Source organism: Dermacentor silvarum, chromosome 1 (assembly GCF_013339745.2).
Source record: "Dermacentor silvarum isolate Dsil-2018 chromosome 1, BIME_Dsil_1.4, whole genome shotgun sequence".
Classification (NCBI taxonomy): Eukaryota; Metazoa; Arthropoda; class Arachnida; order Ixodida; family Ixodidae; genus Dermacentor; species Dermacentor silvarum.
This window is the reverse complement of record NC_051154.1, coordinates 254527510-254549311: the sequence shown is the minus strand read 5'-3', so window position 1 is coordinate 254549311 and position 21802 is coordinate 254527510. Positions and strand designations below refer to the sequence as shown.

Genomic DNA, 21802 nt, shown 5'->3' with positions numbered 1-21802 from the left:
TAATCCACAAACCTGTTGGTTCGTAGAACAGTTTGTTATAACCAGCCGTCTTCACCTATATGTTCAATATCAAGATTGGTTGGCGCCCTTGCGTACAAACTGCTTCGTGAACACGCGTGAATTATTCCCAGCCGGCTAAAAATCACAAACGTTTGTGTTGATTATAATAGCAGCAGTACAGCCAGCTCTAATCTATCAACATGCGCCGCTATTCATTCCATAACGTTATATGTGCGTCTCTTATCTTTAGCTCTCTCTTTAAATAATTATAGACCATAGACAAAAATTGATGACTGCCATTAAAGGGCTTAGCAAGAGAAACCAAACTTGTTAGGCCGTCTGCGGAAATCGCCAATGCAAACAATTCACGTGCACTGTCTATTAGTTTTTAACAACGTTCCCGCACAGAAATGGAAAGAGATATACGTTTAAAAATAACTGGTTGTCACTATACATCTAGGAAAACAATCGGAGTAAAACGCTCGTTGAAATATGAATCCTCAGAACAATAAGGGCAAAAGCTGAAAAAGAAGAACAATGAATGATGAGGCGGGCGAATCGCGTCCTGGAACCCATAACTTATCAGCCCGTCACCATTAGTCATTTCCTTTCTCTGATTGGATCAGCGGCCCATCATCATCACTAGATTTGAACGACGCGTGGCAGTGCTAGGGCATGTAAAATATAAGAAAAAAAGGCAAGCCTGTTGCGAGGGCTTCGAATTCACGAATTGCAAAGAACTCGCGTCATAAGACATGTGAACTTGTCAGTGTGCATTTACCACAACTTTCACCTCACTATTTGTTTTTTTTTTTAGCATATGTATATAGACGCACGTAAGGGGCGATCACTGAGGGGCTGAAAACAATGTGTCCTTACCTTACTTTCGCTTTAGGTGAAAATCTACGCAAACTTTCTAGACAAAGCAGCGGATGTAGGTGACATTTTTTTTTCTTTTTTTGTTTTTTTTTCTTTTTGCTCGGTCTCCACTAATGGCGTAGCCAGAAAACTTATTTTTTGGTAAGAAAGGGGGGGGGGGGCGCACTTGACCGGAGATGGCAAGGGGGAGGAGGGCTGGGCAGGCCACATGCTAGCACGGCAATTTGGGGGGGGGGGGGGGGGGGCGTGCCTGGTGTCCTTTCCTCCTCGTCCTCTGAATAATGTGCCACTAGCCTCCACTCGTAACAAAGAAAGGTGCTATGGTGGTGATTACCCCATCAGAGGCCCATATGAACGGCAGAGAGTGACAAAAAAATTAAGGCGGCTATACATGTTTAATCGAAAACAAAGTTTTATAACACTGTACGACAGTGTTTCTTGCGTTTCTCCTGCATCCGGTATTCTGGATTGCTATCTTATGGCGTGAACGTAAACGGGAATGGGATGGAATGTAATTGTGTTTGGTTGGGCTTATTGTTGCCCGGACAACTTTCCTTCCGTGGTCTTTATTTTTCGCACTCTTCTTCTGGCTGTGTGGCATAGATCCTTTATCACCCAATTCACAGTCCTACTCAGCGTTTCCGGCAATTTCGCTGTGACATTACTCATTTTACTAACACTGCCATCCCGTATTGTCCTGCCTACAATTAAGTAACCATCACTGTGGAAACTAAATGGACAGATGGCAAGTTATAGCTATCTCAAGAAGCAGGAATAATTTTTGTGCGCCAAATTACTTGGCGTGTTATGTTTTAACATATCGTACTGGTACACAGGATAATCTTTACACGCCGTTTCACCCCCTGGAACACTCACTTCCCCCTGATTCAACTTTACCGGTGGCGCAGTGATTCGTAAACTTCCATAGGCATCGCGGGATGCAGGATTCATCAAAATACCTCATAACTTGCTGCGGGTCAGTTAGCTCATTGTAGTGGCAGAAACAAGCATTTTTCGCGTGTCATATTCAATTGCACACGTACTTTGCGCTTTGCGTAAGGCCTATATAGTTTGTATTTGGAAATACACCGGGATGGCTATCGCGTTTCGTCTCCACCCTGTCGTTTTCTTCCATTTGTCAAGACAATGGCACTCTTTGACCACCTGTGGTGTTAATATAACCGACTTACATCTACAGGAGGACTATCCACTCTCATAGAAACACCTCGCTCCTATTATAACGTATGTTGCTATTTTGAAATGAAAGACTGCATAACAGCTTTTCATGCACTACTGTATATTTGACCAAAACGTAATTTTTTTTGCATGAAGTAAGATAATTGTCAATGTTCTTACAATGGGGACGCCCCTGCTGATACACAACGTCCAACAACCCGCTGGATGCTGCCGAATTAAAAAAACATAACTGCTTACGCAAAACAGCTGAAATTTTGCAAATCACTTTGCTTTTCAAGAAAGGCGAAATCAGCGCAAGAGGCATAATGTTCCCACCGTAAAGTTTGATGAACGTGACGTTCGTCTTTGTCTTCTTGTGCTCACTTCAGGTGAGGTGGTTTTCGAAATCGACGAAGGCAACAAGTGTGCGACGACAGAGGAGCCGTACTGTGTGACTGTGGCCAACTGTCCGAAGGCCCAGAGGGACATCCGACGCGGGCTGCATCCCACCATCTGTGACTGGCGGGGAACGGTTTCACTTGTCTGCTGCGCGCAGCCCACTGGACTGCCTCCGGTGACTCCAGACCAGCCCCGTACGTATGCACACAGACTATTTGCGGAAGTCCATTTTATTCTTCCCAATATTCGTAGAACTGTTTTTCCTCTTTCATCGGCTCACAACGCTATATAACATGTGACATGATGTCAAAAGACAAGAACAGCGCAAGGGGCATTTGCACCAAGACTGTAGTGCAAGTAATGTAGAAACCATTTACCACTGAACACTGATACAGTCACACACCGGAAATGAAGAAAGCCAGAAGCCTTGTCAAGTTTTTGTCAGCTATCAAGTTCAGCCATGCAAAATGTTACAACCACACCAACCGGCAACCTTAAACTGGGGAACCATGAAATATATATGACGCAAATCAGGTCGTGTGCGTAATATTGCATGATTTGGGTCTGATGAACTACATCCATCATTGTCTTGCAGCGCCTTGCACCACGTATATACACCATATGCACTGTGTTACAAGCTTTCTTTTTCCACACTTGAGGGCAAAGAAAAGCATTGTAGAGCCGACTATTGTTCACATGTAACACAAATTCTCTTTCACAGGCGCATTGTTCCTTCTCATTCCCTGGTCACGCTTATTGTCGCGATCCCCTCGATCCACAAAAAAGCTTAATCTTGCCACTCCTTTATCAGGTCCACTGCCTGACGTTCCATCACCAGAGCCTCCTGTGCAACCTCCTGTAGAGCCACCCGTAGCACCTCCTGTAGAGCCGCCTGTGGAACCTCCTGTGGAACCTCCTGTGCAGCCTCCTGTGCAGCCTCCTGTTGAACCACCTGTGGAACCTCCTGTGGAACCTCCCGTGCAACCTCCTGTAGCTCCTGTGAGCCCGCCTCTGCCACAGCCGAACCCTGTGACTCCGGGCACAGGGTCACCGTCTGTGGAGGGCACCGGTTCGCCCACAACCCTGCCCGGTGCAACGTCGGACCGCCTTGAACCCTCAGAAGGCGACGCAGGCGAGAGCTGCGACTGCGACGAAGGTTCGCTTTTTGCATCGCTTGCTTAACGAGGCATTACTTCACAAATAGTTGTGAATTGGAGTCGTCCGATTCGGAAATTCCTCGCATATTTTCAGTTAGTGCAATTTGTCGTCAGGCAATTCGTAATGCAGTGAGCTCAAATCGTCAGCCTGGTCATCCCAGCCTGCCTTTCGGACAGCCTGCTATACTGTCTGCGTCACCTCCATTCTTGAAACGAAATCAGTTGCACTAAAAAAATGGAAGCCGACAGTAATGATGACCGATGAACTTAGTCTGAATTTCATCAAATGATGTTGAATTTGAGAATGATGCGCCGCCAGCAAGAGCAGGCAGACAACGCAGAAAGTGGAGGAGGAGAAAAACAAGAGGTGAAAGGCAGAGAGGTTAACCAGATTAAGTGTCCGGTTGGCTACTCTGCGCAGGGGGGTGGGGTAAGGTCAGAAAAGATTAGAAAACAAGAGAAGATAAACTTTTTCTTTTCAATAAGTACTCTTGCTTTCAAAAAGCACATTAGCACTATTAAAGCATTTCGTGTCGACGTCGGTTGGGACGAGGGTCCAAGAATTCTGGCTTCCGTAAGGGGACGGCGGTCAATCTTGTCGAGCGTGGTGCGGAGGACTTCTCTTTGTGCACTAAAACAACGACAATCACACAGAAGGTGCGCTATCGTCTCTTTGCGCCCGCAAACTTCACAATCTGGACTTGTGGCAATTCATATAAGGTAGGAGTACGCATTGGTAAAAGCTACTCCAAGCCATAGGTGACAAATGAGAGTTACCTCCCATCGTGGTAAGCCATGTGGAAGGCGGAGCTTCAGATCAGGGTCCAGGGAATAAAGGCGCTGGTTTTTAGAGCCTGCTGAATACCATTGGGCTAACGTAAGCTCGCGAGCAAGCGTACGGAGCTGTCCCGCTGCGTCTGTTCTGGAAATAGACATAGGGATAGCGACGCAATCGGCACTGGTATGTGAAGATCGAGCGGCTGCGTTTGCTTGCTTGTTTCCAAGGATACCACAATGACTTGGCAACCATTGAAATACGATTTCATGTCCTTTGTCAACTGCCCGATGGTGAATTTCTCGTGTGTCCGGACGCCATTCGTGGGGTCCACGGCGTAATGCAGAGCAAACTCTGGAGGGCGGCTTTGGAATCGCAGGAGATGGACCATTTCTGGGGCGCTTCCTGATCGATCAATTGAATTGTTGCACGCAGAGCTGCAAGTTCGACAGCCGTCGTTGATGTCAGGTGCTATGTCCTGAATTTTTTCACTGTAGATTTTGCTGAGACAAATACTGCAGCTGCTGAACTGGAGTGCATGACTGATCCATCGGTGTATGTAAACATGTAAGCCGTCACTGTGATCCTCATGTAGTAGCAATAATGCTGCCTGCTTCAATGCTGCTCTCGACATTTGTGCCTTCTTCTTGATGCCTCAAATTGTAAGGCATACTCGAGGTGAATGCAGAGACCACAGTAGCAATGAAGGCCATGCTGCTGGGACGTAATTAGATGGTAGCGATGCTTCGTGGGTAGTCAGGAGATGGCTAAAACTCGTATGCGGCCTAGTTGTTGGCAGGCAAGCAAGATGGTGAAAGGCGGTCCTTGCGACATGTCGAAGAGCGTCGAGTGCAATGTACATTGATATAGGGTGGTCACGTGCTATAGCAATTGTGGCCGCTGTGGATGCACACTTAGGGAGGCCGAGGCACGTCCGTAGAACATCGGCTTGCATACTCTAGAGTGTGCGAAGGTTCCTTTTACTGGTGTTACCCAGCACGGGCAGGCTGTATCTTAGGAAACCCATAAATAATGCATGGTACAGCTGTAGCATCGATTGTACAGATGCGCCCCAAGACTTTCCGCCGACAAACTTGAATACATGGGCTACTGCAGTCAACCTCTTTTTCATATATGGAATTTGTGGCGTCCAAGAGAAATCTCGGTCGATGATGACTCCAAGGAAACGGCGCTTTGTTTCGTAAGCAATTACTTGTCCATTTATGCGTATAACATATGGAGTCATTGTTTTGCGTGTAAATGTGACTACTCGGCACTTTTCCGAGGATAGTTCAAGGCCTTTCATATGCAGGTAAGACGACGTTTGTGTGACTGCCTTCGATCTGCAGTCTTGCTCGTATTTGAGAATGTGTCACGCCGGACGCCCAGATGCAGATATCATCTGCAGTCTTGCTCGTATTTGAGGATGCGTCACGCCGGACGCCCAGATGCAGATATCATCTTGTCACAGACCCCGTGAACGAGGCGCAGACGCCGGACCAAATTCTAAAGCCGACTTATCAGCTTCCGAAAATAATCCCACGAAAGCAAGGACAATTAAGAGTGGGCCCTCTGGTGCGCCAGCGAACGCCGGTTGCTGTCCAAAGACCGAGTCAGAGCCCAGAGTTGTCAAAACACAACAAAATATATTCGTCACACAAGGCAGTTACGCACACACTTGCACACTTGGGCTAGACACAACACAATACAAATCAGATGGGTATTCACAAAACACAGGAAAATAATTACCGACAAGCACTCAGAGTCCAACACGTAAAGTACAAAATAAAAAGGAACACTAAGTGTCCAATCGTATTCACCAGTGTTGGTCTTGAAGTCGGACGATCTCGGCGTAACTCGGGGCGAATCTCGAAGAAAGAACTTCTTCCGGAAATGCAGACGCTCGATGAACCCGTCTACTAGCTTGCCGGGGAATCCCCTTCTTCCGCAGACGCTTGGTCTTCACGTTACACCACTTCACCGGTGCGGACTGAACTCTCGAACTCCTGAATTCCCACTGAGGATTCTCGCACGGCGGTTATATAGCCGTCACAGCCGTTCTCGAGCCTTCCTATTGGAGTCGTGATCTCGTAGCATGGCCAAAGCCTGGAAAGCTTCTACTCTTTTCTTGTACCTTCTACGGCTGCTGTCGGAGCTTTGTCAAGGGGGGGTGATGATCAGTGGCGTAGCCAGAAATTTTTTTCGGGGGGGGCTCAAGTTGCAACGCGGCCTCCTCCTTATAAACGTTGTCGAGGCATCAAATACATGAATAATAACTGCATTGCCATTGCCAATGCCATTCTATATTAGGTGCTGAAAACGAATTATTTAACGCTACGCACAGTCAATACAAGTAAATTATGTCTTTGTTTCATAAAAGAATAGCTTCGTATGTCCCAAAAATGCTGGCAGTAATAGCTGATATCAATGCTTCCGCGTTTTTTTTTTGTCTATCTAATAAGTAAACGAAATATCACGCGAACTTTAGAACTATATCAGTTCGAAACCAGTAAAGCAGTGCATGCAGCTGGTATGAAAAACGTAAAGGCCATAAAATGAACAAGTTGACAAATATTTTGATGAATTTTTGTCATTTAACAACCTTGTTTACATATTTGTACATATGCAACGGCCAGGGAAAAGCCACAATGACGCTGTCCTTCGTTGCAATGGATTGCGTATGTCCCAAAAATTGTGGCAGTAATAGCTGATATCAATATAAAGGTCGTATATTGTAAGTGCACCGAAATTATAGTTGCAACAACGAGTACATATAAAAAGCAGAAGTTCCGCAAAATATACATTAGAAATGCGAAGATAGAATGGAATATACATATGCCAAGATAAACGGCAAGAAAGTGTCGCGTGAAACCAAGTTCACTGCTTGTATACACAAAACCTCGCAACAAGATATTTAAATATACGTATAAGTCTGCAATAAATCTACGTATCTAAGGAAACGTCATTGTATATAATGCGTCAAACAAGACAAATAAACATGTTGCGCAGTCACAGATAGTAAACTTCACGCATACGAGTATAAAGAAAGACGATCCAGACAAGAACAAAACCATGATCTCAGAAATTGTGATATGCATTTGAGCCATGCTGCGATCGCGACAGCACCATGTGGCTAGAATAAGAGAAAAAGAATGCATAAATCAATACGAAAATGCGTATTTTAACTGCCTGCACAGCGGCAACAATTATTCTGCACCGAAAGTCAAAGAAGGCTATTGCTTCATTTCAAAAAAGAAGTAAATACATGTAGCTAAAAAGGAAAGAAAAGGACAAACGAAAGCCACAGATGATGCGGCAAGTTGATTTACCTAACATCCGAGTGCGTTTTCGGGAAACGCCGCGTGTGCCGGGCTTTCAATGAGCAAGGTTTGTCAAAATTGGTTATTGATGTCCCCGTAATTTTTGTATTCCCAGGATAATTTTGATCATCATGCTAACTGTTACAATAAACGGTGAAAATTTCTGTCGTTTTAAAAGCTAATGAACAGTCATACGTTTTCATAATTACGAGCTTATATAGGAACGTGAAGGAACAGATATTTTTACAGGCATTGATTTTTGCTGCTTCGCTATCTAAACGATAAACTTCACTCGGCGGGGAGTTTAGCGAAGCGTTCAGTAACTTCGGACACGTTGATGGCGACGTCTCTGTGGGCGTATAGAAGCGCCAGCATAACCATGCGTTCCTCATTGTAAAGCGCAAGTGGTTTTTTAGTAATCTCACATTTGAAAATCTCTCTGCGCTGGCAGTGGCACTGGAAGGGCGACTAGAATATGCAGCAGTTTGTACTAGAGCACTGCACGGGCCGATTTTTTCAGCCCGGACCCGGCCCGGGCCCGTTTTTACGTTGGGCTGCCCGCCCGAGCCCGAACAAAACTTTTATGGCGAGACCCGGGCCCGGCCCGGGCCCGGAAATAATCTACGTTACCCGCCCGGCCCGCCACCCCTTTACCTTAGGCCAGAGGCCCGGCCCGAGCCCGGCTCGAACCCGGCCCGAGACCGAAAAATACATGTTTTTCAGAGTTGACACCCCCGAGAATAACTCGCTGCACGTTACATGCACACCACCAGAAAGCCCGAGCCCGGCCCGGGCCCGGGTCAAAAAGCACACGCCGTGCCCAAGCCCGTGAAAAAACTGCTCTACCCGGCCCGGCCCGGCCCACGGGCCGGGCCGGGCCCGGGCTTTCGGGTAAGCCCGAGCCCGTGCAGTGCTCTAGTTTGTACACATGTACATATAACCTGCAGTCTCAATGAGAGGGGGCATCTATTCCTGTACTAAAACCTAAAAACACTTCGATATCGTTTCTTCAGCACCACACTCGACAAGGTAGACTAGAGCACTGCACGGGCTCGGGCTTACCCGAAAGCCCGAGCCCGGCCCGGCCCGTGGGCCGGGCCGGGCCGGGTAGAGGAGTTTTTTCACGGGCTCGGGCCGGGCTCGGGCACGGCGTGTGCTTTTTGACCCGGGCCCGGGCCGGGCTCGGGTTTTTTGACGCGGGCCATGGCCGGGCTCGGGCTTTCTGCGAGTTATTCTCGGGCTTCTCAACTCTGAAAAACATGCATTTTTCGGTCTCGGGCAGGGTTCGGGCCGGTTTTGAGTCGGGCTCGGGCCGGGCTCGGGCTTAAGGTAAAGGGGTGGCGGGCCGGGCCGGGCGGGTAACGTAGATTATTTCCGGGCCCGGGCCGGGCCCGGGTCGTGCCATAAGAGTTTTGATCGGGCTCGGTCGGGCCGCCCAATGTAAAAACGGGCCCGGGCCGGGCCCGGGCCGCAAAAATCGGCCCGTGCAGTGCTCTAAGGTAGACAGCCGTCCTCTTACGGAAGCCACAATTCTTGGTCCCTGGTCCCAGCCGACGTCGGAACGAGCTGCTTTAAAAGCGCTATTACGCTTTTGAAAAGAAACAGGACTTAGTGAAAACTATAGAATTGTGCGGACAGATGTTTTTTTTTTCTTTTCTTCTTTTTAATCTTGTTTTCTAATCTTTTCTGCCCTTACCCCATCCCCCTGTGCAGAGTAGCCAATCGGACACTTAACCTGGTTGACCTCTCTGTCTTTCACCTCTTAATAATGCGATAGCAATTATATGGACACTCAAAAGCAGATTTCTGCCGTCGCCGTCGCCGTGAGGTTGCGTATGACGTCAATGGAGATTAAATCGTCGCCGCGCGCCGAACGCTGTATGTGCGAGTGAAAGGGCGCGAGGGGCGCGCGCTTTCACGTGGAGTGAACGCACGGCGGAGAACAAACGCGAGTTCTGCGCCGTGCTCCCTTAAGGGCTGCAGAAGTAGGCGTCTCTTTCCAATCACCATATATGTAGAGCAAACGCGCCTTCTTCCGACGCGCGAGAGGCCGTGGAGGAGGGGGGGGGGAGGGGGAGGGAAGGGAGGCGACGTTTAGCTGCGGCACCAAGTGCCTATTTATATCAGAGGCTCCGGCAACAGTCAACAACGCCGCACGCATTTTGAGCGAACGCGGGCAAAACGCCGACGGCGTCGACAACAGTTCTGCGTGTAGCCGGTGCTGCTGCATGTCCAAGTTTATACAGCTGATAAAGCTACTATCATTACTCCGTATAGCTCTCTACAAATTTGCTATCGCAATTGATGCTTCGCCTTTCAGGTGAAACTGCGACAACTTTTTTTCCTTCCTTCCTTCCTTCCTTCCTTCCTTCCTTCGATATCGTTGCCATCCTTGTTTACGTACCTTGCACAAACAGTAAGCTGTTTGATTCCAGCAATATCCGTCGTTTCGTCAGCAAGTACGGAGAAGCAGCCTGCAGCGTTCACTTTTGCATCTAGGCTTTCTTTGATAATTTCACCACAAATTTCTATAATTTGGTTTTGTTCGTCTGGTTTAAATACGAGGCATTACTGGGGCAACTTTCCAAATGGTTCTTCAGATGTGCATCTCCACAATCAGCTCACATGCGAAGAAGCGCTCTGGAAATAGCTGTATTTTCAGCGGGGGCTTTGCTTAAATCCATAGGACCAGTGTCCCTATCGCCACGGAGAGCAAGACCTTGCCGCCCGCAAAAAAGAACTGTCTCAAATTAAATAGGCCGTTGAGTTCCTTCTGTTTTCTCTTATTGTACTTTGCCTGCCCTGGTCCAGCTTATCGATCACATGTGGGCGCGCTTCCTGAAAATGTTTGGAGAAAATTATCAGATGCCAGCTGACAGTCACGGTGATATTTAATATTTTCGTGTGTGTGGAAGATTGCGAGCGCGTGCTTCCATTTCTGGAACGGCTTGGACACACGCGTTCAAGTGCGTGCATGTTGGCCCAATTTTATAAAAACATTAAACCCAGAAAGTTCCAGAATTAAAAATCAGAAGCACGCCTTTGGAAATGTCAGTGCACTTTTCGCGTCAAAAGTGTATGAGAACTTTATACCCATCAAGTTTCCTAACTGAAATCCATGCGCTCCGTAGATTTCGGTGCCGCTGCGAGATGCCGCGACGCGCCCGCTCGCTATCGAAAATCCCTTGAAAATTTGTGTTCGGCTGGGGCTCCTTACGTTATGTGACTCCAGGTGCATGGGCGTTTCCACGAAATCCAGCCCGAGTTCGCAATTTTCGCGGCGAAATGTCTTTTCGAGTGTCAAAAAGACATTGTAGACAAAATCCACAATGATTCCCGGCGCCGGTGGTTGTTTTGGCCGGCGGTGCATGACAGCACGAAAAAATTTCGGGGGGGGCTGAAGCCCCATCAGCCCCCCCCCCTGGCTACGCGCCTGGTGATGATGACTCGTGCTGTTGGCGCGCGCTCACCCTGTAGTTATCTCTCTCGACTCACCGGGTAAGACGGTGTCTCGGCGCGCGCGTGTGCTCTCTCTCTCTCCCTCTCTGGTTAACGTCGCTTCGTCGAGGTTCTTCTAGACGTTTCGGCGCCGTTGTTCGGGTCGTTGTTTGAGGCGTATGCGCTCTCCCCCTCTGTTGAAGTTGCCGCGGGGCCGGCGTGTTCTTTCGCTGGCTTGCGTGACACGCGGCGCGCGCTTGGATTAAGCGCTCTTTTGTGACACATCTGCATAGATGGATATCTAGACCATCCTTGGCAATCATCTAACAAGGCCTAGCAGAGCTATGTTGAAGAGCGTAGGGTTTAACATACCGCCTTGCGGCACACCTTTGCTGGTTAAATGGTGGGATGTCATTCCATCCTCTGTAAGCACGAAGAAGGCTCTATCCTACAAATCGCTATGAATCCAGCGTAGGGCACGGCCACTAATTCGCACATCGGTCAAAGCATCGAGGATTGCTTGGTGTGCTACATTATCATATGCGCCTTTGACATCAAGAAACATCGCCATCGTTATTCGTTTCATGCTCTTTTGATGCTGAATAGATTTTACCAAACCAAGCACGTTATCAATCGATGACCGACTGCGCCGGAAGCCCGCCATTGCATTCAAATAGACCTCATTGTGTTCTAAGTACCATTCAAGGCGCGTCAACACCATCCTTTCCATTAGTTTCGCAGCGCAATTGGCAAGGGCAATGGGACGGTGCGCGGTGCGATGCCAAGTCTAATAGAGATTTAGAGCTCTTAAGTAAATGTACTAGGCGGGAGAACTTCCACTCACAAGAAATCAGTCCTTGGCACCATGAATCGTTGTATCTCTCGAAAAGTACACTGCGGGCTTTTTGGCCAAGTTTTCCAAGTGCTTTGTATGTGCCTCTGTCGGGACCAGGTGATGATGACTTCCTACAAGTCGTCAGCGCAACTTCTAGCTCCTCCATAGAGAACATGAGATCCGTGCGAGAGTCCTGGGATGCCGCAACATCACGTGATGTTGATACATCATGGAACGGAATTGGAAGTATGCAACCACTTCTTATTGCGACTATGTTGGTCTGACTGAGCGCGCCCTCATGTAAGTTTACTTATACGTGCTGGAAAGTAAAAACGGCGAACTACTACGAAAAAAAAAAAGATGCTTGCGCTATACGAGCCGTATGTCTGCTTGAATCACAACTTCATTCTAGGGCGCTTATTTCAATAGAAGCATAACGGACCACAACGAGCGCTAAAGCCACGCACAAAAATTAAAAAAAGAAAGGCAGAAAAGCATTCTTGCCACCGCGGCAACAGTGACCGTCAGCCGAACTGCGCGCTAAGATCTGCGAGAATGCGTCAACGAAAATGTTTGCCAATAAAAAAATTACTGCGGCTTATCATCGCATTTCCATTTTCAAATTGGAAAATAATGCATAGACAAGACACGCGACGCAAGCATTTCAGCTGCGGCACCATTGCTGATATATAAAGCATGTTCTGATATATAAACACGTGCACGATGCGCACTATGCATATAGAGTTACACGCCTATAGACAACCATCGCCACGGCACGCGTGTCCTCCACCGATGGCTGCAGTTTCCGAAAGAGTTCGTTGGCCTCGTCGTAATTTTTCCCTATGCAATGTTGGGCAATGAGGGCTCTATATCCGCGTTACGTGCGCCCGCCACCGTCGGTTTATAGTGGGCCTTAATTTCGCCTTCCGTCGTGGCGCCGCAGACAAAGCTCCGCCGCCAGTCAGGAGTTGCGGATTGCGACCCGAGGAAACCGAGTCCCGGCTACGACCGGCGCGGCTACTCTTGGATGAGCCCGTCTACTCTCTGGACGCCCGCAGGGTTCGAAGACCTGGACTGAGAAAGCGGCGGCCGCTCAACGCGCTGTCGCTGCTCCCGCGCCAGCAGCTCAACGGCCAGCCCCAACAGCAACAGCAGCAGCAGCAGCAGACGCAGTCGTCCCCACCCCAGGATGTCTGGCCATGGATGGTAAGTGTACCGCTATACTGTGTATCTGCTCAGTCAGCATTTTCGGACGGATTGGTGGCAGAATTATAGCGAGATTGTTTGGACAGGGAAGAATGCTCAAGTTAAGACTGACACGATATTTCCGACTATTCATTTTTTGCCCGTTGAATGAACGTCCTAGAGTTCTAAACCCTAGAAGAAATATTGACAAGCCTCAGTGCACCCTGAATAGTTTATTATACTAGGTTTTCTACGCTTTGCTTTCCCAGGAGGGTACTGTGTTACGATGTCATGATACAGTATGTGGTCACGTGGGAGCATGGCATTGCGAAGTTTGGACACTCGCCACGGCTCGCTCGGTCCCCTCGTACGCTGCTACTCGTTCTGAGAGCTGACGTCATAGTGGACGACCGAGTGAGGCGAAGCCAGTGTGAAAACGTTGGAATGTCCGGCTCTCATGTGTCCACATACTACGTCATGACGTCACAACACAGTAGAAACGAAACTGAAACTGGCTGTAGCAAAGTCATCATATTAATTAATTTATGGTGCTGTGAGGCTTGACAGTACTGTTTCTGTGATTTAGAGGTACAGGAGCGTCATTTAAAGCAAAAAAAAAGACTCGAAAATACCATGTCCGTAGCCCTTTAATATAGAATTGTGTTCCACATGCTACAGTGTATGGAGTCTTCCGGGAGGGGAAGAAGGCTGGAAAACGTCTGCTAAGCTTTGATCCACGTACGAATTTGACATCCTCCACCTCCGCCAGCACCCAGCTAACATTACCCAGAACAGAGACCAGAGCGAAGATAAAATTCAAATAGAGAAGGAGTAAAACAAAGATGGTGAGTCTGATCGTTCTGTATAAGTGCAGGAAAATATATCTTAAACAAAAAAAAACTACAGAAAAAAATGAAATACAGTAAGATTAGAGTCCGAAATGACAAATCTTTTCGGAGCGTTTTTCGGTCGTAAATTCTCTTTGGCATTGGCCGGTAGCCTCCGCTAAAATTATTTCCAGCGTCAGGATTGGCTCACATTCGCTCTTCCGCTAGAATTGTTCATAAGCACTAAAATAAAAGAAGGCATGATGAACTTGAGCAATATAATTATCAAGGCTGCTCCGTAGGGTCGGCCAAAGCGAGAGGTCTATTCGGCGTACACTATAGCTTGGTGTCTTTGCAGATGACATTGTCCTATTCAGCAACAATGGAGACGAATTACAACAAATGATTGATGACCTTAATCGAGAAAGTGTAAGAATTGGGTTGAAGATGAATATGCAGAAGACAAAGATAATGTTCAATAGCCTGGCAAGGGAACAAGAATTCAGGATCGCCAGTCAGCCTCTAGAGTCTGTAAAGGAGTACGTTTATCTAGGTCAATTATTCACAGGGGACCCTGATCACGAGAAAGAAATTTACAGAAGAATAAAATTGGGTTGGAGTGCATACGGCAGGCATTCAAATCCTGACTGGGAGCTTACCACTGTCGTTGAAAAGAAAAGTGTACAATCATTGCATTCTACCGGTGCTAACATATGGGGCAGAAACTTGGAGGTTAACAAAGAATCTCGAGAACAAGTAATGGACCGCACAAAGAGCGATGGAACGAAAAATCTTAGGACTAACGTTAAGAGACAGGAAGAGAGCGGTGTGGATCAGAGAACAAACTGGGATAGCCGATATTCTAGTTGACATTAAGCGGAAGAAATGGAGCTGGGCAGGCCATGTAATGCGTAGGATGGATAACCGGTGGACCATTATGGTTACAGAATGGATACCAAGAGAAGGGAAGCGCAGTCGAGGTCGGCAGAAAACCAGATGGGATGATGAAGTTAGGAAATTTGCAGGCGCAAGTTGGAATACGCTAGCGCAAGACAGGGGTAATTGGAGATCGCAGGGAGAGGCCTTCGTCCTGCAGTGGACATAAAATGTAGGCTGATGATGATGATGATGATGATGATGATGATGATGATGATGATGACAGCTTGGTGTCTTTAGCACTCGTTTTCCAACCCCGGCGGCGGCATTCTGTTGAAGACATAATGCAAGGACAGTCGTGTTCGAGCAATTAAATGAAGTCAAAATTTATCTGCAGTCCCACCCTTCAGCGTGTCTCATAGCCCCTTTGGACGTTAAGCCCCGTAAATCATCAACCTTTACCACGAAAGTAGAAACTTGTAAATATTTCGGTCCGACATTACGTTTTCATCTGAAGTAGTCTTGAACCATGTCGACGAGATGTTTTTATCTACTTGGCTCGCTGCAGCTTGTGTGAGAGACATGCTGAACACCGCTCGCTGCAGCTTGTGTGAGAGACATGCTTTGTTACGCGCAGGCGTCTGTGGTGGACCAAGTGAATCCGGCAAGGCGGTGTGCCGGCGTGCTGCTCGACCAGCAGCATGTTCTGACAGCTGCCCAGTGCTTCGGACCGGGCAACGGGTGAGATGAAAATTTCTAGATGTGAGACAACTGCCGTCGCCAAGTCGGTCCATGAGCACAAGTTTGGTTTCTGCACTTGCGCAACAGTGTCCAAGCTTAACGAAGGACACCGAAACGAAGTGACGCAGGTACTTTTCGACTAAGCCAAGTGTACTCATACGGCCCAGATAACGTAATATTTTTTTTTTTTGCGTTTATGGGACACTGTGCCACTCCGACGTTTTCTGTGACTCCCGTCAGCTGCAGTGTAAAACTGGTTGAAAATAGTTTTGTATACAAGCTATGCGCTGTGAAAGTGTCACCAACTTCGTACGAAGCCTGCCAGCCACACCAAAATGATACAAGGCACCTTCCTTTCTTCTCACCCGCCGTGGTTGCTTAGTGGCTATGGTGTTGGGCTGCTAGGTCGCGGGATCGAATCCCTGCCATATCGCGGCCGCATTTCGATAGGGGCGACATGCGAATACACCCGTTTAATTATCTAGATTTCGGCGCGCGTTAAAGAACCCCAGGTGGTCCAAATTTTCCGGAGTCCCCCAGTACGGCCTGCCTCATAATCAGATCGTGCTTTTGGCAAGTAAAAACCCATTATTTAATTTTTTTAATCTTTTTTTCCCTTTCTTCTCCCACGCTAGCATTGTTTCCAGCTTTTCTTAAACCATAGCTCCCTAATGTTTCTTTATTAGCCTGTTCTGCAAAGAGGAACCCATAGACGAACTGCTGCCTTATTTATTGCCTCCGTGATAGCAAATATATGCGGAATAGCGCTAACAAAATGTCAAATAGTAAAACAAAAAGTCAAAAAGGTTATGAGGGAGCTCAAATGTGAAGTCCGAATAATGCGTATGCGATAAGTATACATATATATATATATATATATATATATATATATATATATATATATATATATACCAGACCGAGAAATTCAGTGCCGGCAACCTCTGCCGCATTCAATATTGTTTCTGAACCAAAATTCTATGCAAGACACGGAAGTAAGCGTTTCTGCGCTAACACCGCGAAAAACTCGAAAGTCATACCCATAAAGTTGGCATAAATTTCGATCGCCCTAATCTTTCCCCGTTTTAAAACGAATGTTCTCAACAACAATGTTGTCGCAGGAGGAACAGTGCCGTGATGCTGAACATTCCGAACGCACCGGTCACGCTTCGACGGGTGGTGAGTGCCGAGGCGCACCCGGACTTCCGTGTCCCGGACGGCTACCACGACCTGTCCGTGGTGCGGTTCGAGCCCGCGCTTACCCCCGGACAGCTGGCGCCCATCTGCTTGCCGACGGTGCTCAACGCCAGGCGTGTGCTCAACGGCAGCATTCTTGACGCCGTCAGTTGGTCCAATCGACAGAGGGGTAAGGACCTCGATAACAGCATACGTAATTAGTTCTTCGTTATTGAAAGTCCTACGCGGCAGCGCTGCGTACTCGTATAGTCTCCTCTTGGTTTCATCCGTTGTCCGCTCGCACTGCCATACCCAGCCAGAGAGTCCAACTGTGCTCGGTTGCACGCGAATCTGGGCCCGCGTTCACAACTCACTTCGTACGCTGGAGCGGTTGGCGAGAGCAGGCCTCGGTCGATCGAAATAGCGGTCATAATATTAGAAAAAGCATGCGGGCTAGTGACGAAATGTTCTTACGGCAGAAAACCCCTGTGAGTGCCGCCTCTGGTTTCCATACACTCGTGCGTCATAATATTTGTGCGTCATAATATACCTACAAGATGTGTAATCATGCATAAGTTTACTTGCTGTCGCAAGTAATACTCAATGTCCGCACTGGTTCATGTGGCGTTGTCTGAAGCACCTTTGATGTCATATGTCTAATCACGCAAAAAAAAAAAAAAAAAATCAGTGAGGAAGCACAAAACGCAAAGGTATGCACCGAATTCTCGGAGGCAACAGCCGTTGTTTTCATTCCCTTACTTAATAAGGGCACAATGCCACGCCGTAGCACACGCACGTTCGTCAACTTACGGCGGAAACGACGATTCATGAGCAAGAGCACGTATACGTCAGGGAAAAAAGTGTAACAAAGAAACCTAACTGTTGCTATTGTAACTCTTTTCAATCGCATGTTTATGTGTAGGACATTTTTTTTCTAATTTTTCTCCGTTTTAATTCCGATGCGTCGCATTTCATTTAACTGTATAAATAACTAAAGATGATTGCTAAATTTACAGTAAAATTCGTAAGCCAAATTCACAAAGCTTCTCGTCTTTAATTCGTAAATTCAGTTTGCAATTAATTGACTGGCTGCCTTCACTGTCACGATTGGCTAGCGCATGCTCTTATGAACGATTCTAGCGTAAGAACGTTCTGTGCATGTATACGGGGGCGCATATTCATAATAAAAGAAACAAGGAACGAAAGCGGGGAAAATCACAACTTCGCCGCCGTTCGGAAGACGCACGTGGTCCACAAACTCAGCATCACGCGGGCGGAGGCCGCGGGTTGAGCTAACGGCTGCCCTCCGTCCACTTTCGTGGATATGTATTCATAAGCATTGATCTGACACAGATATGTAAAATACATGTGTGTCAGCTACGCGTATGTCAGGAGTGCCTTCACGATTAAGGCGTTTCATCGACTCTTACTGCCCGCAGCTTGATCACTATCCTCATCGAGAGTTCGCCTAGAGCTTGCCGTCGGCTCTGTGCGCACATTTACAGTGACCCCTGCCTTCTCTCTCTATCTGTCTGACGTCACAGACTTCCACCCGGGCTCGATGGGCGAGAAGCGGTACCAAGTGGTCGACGTGTCGAGCTGCAACAGCACATACGCAGGCGTCGATCTGTCACCATACCCGGCGGGCATCAGTCACGAGGATTTCATCTGCACCCAGCTAGCCACAATCGTTGGCGACGAATGCGTGGTGAGTCACTGGCAGTGCTCCTTTTTTTTTTACTTTCGAGGCTCTCAGCTGGGGGAACGAAATCTGCGATCGGCCACAGGGCCTGCTTTCTTTTTCTCCCGCCTCCCCCTTTTCTTCTGTAATATATTAACCTTCGCTGACTTCATAAATTCGAGGTTAAACTACACTGCGGCATTTTCCTCACTCAGCAACTACGCGTTATTTGAAACCGTGATTCAGTTTCACTTGTGAGTTTCGAGTATTTATGCTTTTAAGCAGCACGATATAATTTGTTAACAATGATGATGGTGCCAACATCCCCACATATAGAGCTAGCAACCATTTTATGCGAAACATCTGACGCGTCGATCTATAGCTCCAATCGGAGGCGTTTCAGGGCAAAGTAGCAAATCGTTTCTTTAGTGAATTCTGTTTGAGTGAGAGTGCAAGCATGGGGTATCCTCGTATTCAAGCAAAGTAATGTGGGAGAGAGAGAGAATAAACTTTACTATCTCTCTCACACACACACATTACTTTTCTTTTCGTTGTGCACGCCATTTCATTGCGTTGATTACCTAGAACTCCCCCTACTTCCAGCCGCACCCTACCCCCTATAATTGGCATACATTTAATCACTCAATTTACTTCGAAGCCTCCAGAACACCTTCGGCAGTCGCACCTCACGCGTTGTGCACCTATACTTCGTTTTCTTTTTTTCTTTTTTTGTTACCCGAGTCATAACTGACTTTCGTGCCGGAATGAAACGTGTACAAACTAGACGGCGCGTTTGCCTTCTCATATTTACCTATGTGTGAGACAAAGGAGTGATCCATTCAGACCACTGTCTACTGCTATAGAGCGCATTTAGTGGGCGGCTACACCAACATTGCCCGTGTCAATATCAACTAATAAGCCTGATAGATTTTTCTGCTTCGTTTCTTTCCGCGCGCGTTTCATTCCGGCGTGGTAATACGGTGTCATAACGTGCTAAAAAAAAAACCAGGCGTCGACTGTTATTCTGTCCGCCCCATGCCTCCATTTTTGCAGGGCATACCAGGTAGCCCGCTGATGATACAGGACGGAAAGCACTGGACCGTCATAGGGATGTACAGCTTCGGCGTGTCGTGCAGCGGAACGGCGCAGTACCCCACCGTGTTCACGCGCGTGTCGCCGTACGTCACGTGGATCTACGAGAAGATTGGCCTGCGCTAATGGACACGCAATTAGTGGCGGCGCAGCGGACGGCGTCGGGCCATTGGAACGAGTGGGCGTCACGCCGTTGCTCTATGGCAGCCAGGTTCGGGTGGGCAACTATACGGCTGCTGCTAACGCTCATGTCACACGCTGGATAGTTTGGAAATGGGTTGCGGTTTCTTTAGCGCCGGAGTGGTAAAATAGCTCAGGTCAGTGCTCCGCTGAAGTTGTGGTGTCGGGTAGCAGGGAGCAGCTTTAAGAAGGCACGGAAACGATGGCTGAACTTTCCGTGTTAAACAAAGGCTGCAGTGAAAAATATGCTAAAGTCAGGAATATTTGCATCGTTTCGCGATGTTTAGCTACGGCGTCGTTCATAATAGGACATGCATCCTATTTAAGCACTAGTGACCGCAGATTAAACTGTAAAGAAAAGGGCGGATAAATCAATTAGAACTCGGTGGGAGCAATGCGGTCTTACAAATGGTAACAATTTTTTTTTTTGCACAAATGTCATTTGCGCAGTAGTTTCGAGAAACATTTCATCGGTTACCAAATGAACTAACGCCGAAGGGACGAGCAGCCTTTAGTTTCCGCATTTCTCGTTCAAACGCCTTTCCTGACTTTGTATGCCCTTCATCATTCACTGTAGGCCAACGCGGCTATAGAGCCGCATTGCAGGAAGCTACCGGGAAGCCAAACGAAAAGGTTGTCCGTATCATGCTCTAACGAAGAGGTACGTGGTATATACGTGGGGCGCTAGCGCATACGTATATGGACTTACGGTCGGACGCAGGCTCGTCCGGAATCGTTCACCAGCGCTCTTCTCGTTCTTTATTAAGCCTTAACAAAATATGAAAAGGTTTTTTTTGGCATCGAATACACGAAACATTTTGTTTCGTAAGTGATCTTTGGCGTTCTCCGGTTGCCTTCACTAACAACATGGACAGCATCACTTTTGTCTGCTATCTACTCTTGCGAATTATTCCAGCGTAATTTTTTTTTTCCGAATACGGGCCCAATTCGTCTTCGGTGATTAGCGTTATCTTTCTTGCTCCCATTCTCGAACGACGCTGACATCGGACCTTGCTCGGAAATATTGCGAATGCTTCATTATCCAATAGATATTCCTGGATTACGCATTGAGCTTAAAACAAAATGCAAGTGCACGTCGGAGTTTTTGTTCCAGGAATGCAATAAGGGCTCTTCGCCTATCCTAAGAGTCCATGACTGAAGTACCCATTCGAGTCAAGTATCAATGTGGTCGATACTTGGAATGGATTCTAACCGGCTTCCAGCGTGTGAATATTGTCACGCGCTCTATAGGGGCCTGTTGTTGCCCTCCACAGAAGCAAAGCCCTGCGTACCACCTTCGTACAATGGCCCCACGCCGCGCCGTTGTGGTCGCATTTGGCTGGACCACTGACCCTTCGGCGTGACTGTAACGCCAGCAATGCTGTGAGTGTCCAGGATGGGACCGCAAAATGATGAGCGATGGAGTGAATGCTGCTGTTGGTGCTGTTGACGGCTGGTGATAAAAGTGAACAGTTGGTGCTGCTGGCAGTTTATTTATTTTTCTCTTGTGTAAATAAAATGGACCTGTTTTGTCGGGCTGTTTGTCTCTCACTTGAATACAAGCTGCGTACAAAAAAAAAAAGAAAAACAATGCATCGCCATCTCTTCGTGAAACTAACAAGTGGCGATACAATGATTTGTCCAAGAACTCTTGTTTAATCGAACCAAAGCTACCTTGAAACTCGACCTTTCCTTTTCACCTTTCCACTTTTTATTTTCCTCCCACTTCCCCACTGTGCACATCATTTCTTCTGTTGCCGGTTTTCTGTCGTTGGGAGTGGCAAATCTTCCCCAGCTTCGGCTGCATGCTCTCATGAGGGTGCGCTAATCAGCGTAGAGTGACCGCCGTGATATCGAGATTTTATTGTTTCAACGAGCCGAAGACTATCAAATGGACGGATAGCGCAATGCCTCAAAACCAGTCCGGCTCATTACTTCACGTCGTACGCAAATCAACTAATGACAGTTCTATGTCGGATGCGTTGTAGTTCCAAAACGTTAATGAACATTTGACTCAGCCAGTGAGTGCCTCTTCGCATTTGACGTAGGTTTTGCGGAGCAGCGAGCA

At 47.6% G+C, this 21802-nt stretch overlaps 1 protein-coding gene across 1 annotated transcript in view; it reads left to right on the top strand.

Annotated features, from left to right (window-relative positions):
• The window catches only part of LOC119439319 (transmembrane protease serine 9), a 127717-nt gene extending 106445 nt beyond the window's left edge, over nucleotides 1–21272 (top strand). The window contains exons 2-8 of the mRNA XM_049660251.1: nucleotides 2445–2648; nucleotides 3266–3610; nucleotides 12923–13185; nucleotides 15505–15608; nucleotides 16727–16971; nucleotides 18326–18489; nucleotides 19516–21272. Coding sequence (XP_049516208.1) covers nucleotides 2445–2648; nucleotides 3266–3610; nucleotides 12923–13185; nucleotides 15505–15608; nucleotides 16727–16971; nucleotides 18326–18489; nucleotides 19516–19680 — 1490 coding nt within the window. The 3' untranslated portion in view covers nucleotides 19681–21272. The remainder of the gene's footprint in view (nucleotides 1–2444; nucleotides 2649–3265; nucleotides 3611–12922; nucleotides 13186–15504; nucleotides 15609–16726; nucleotides 16972–18325; nucleotides 18490–19515) is intronic.
• The last annotated feature ends 530 nt before the right edge of the window (nucleotides 21273–21802 follow it).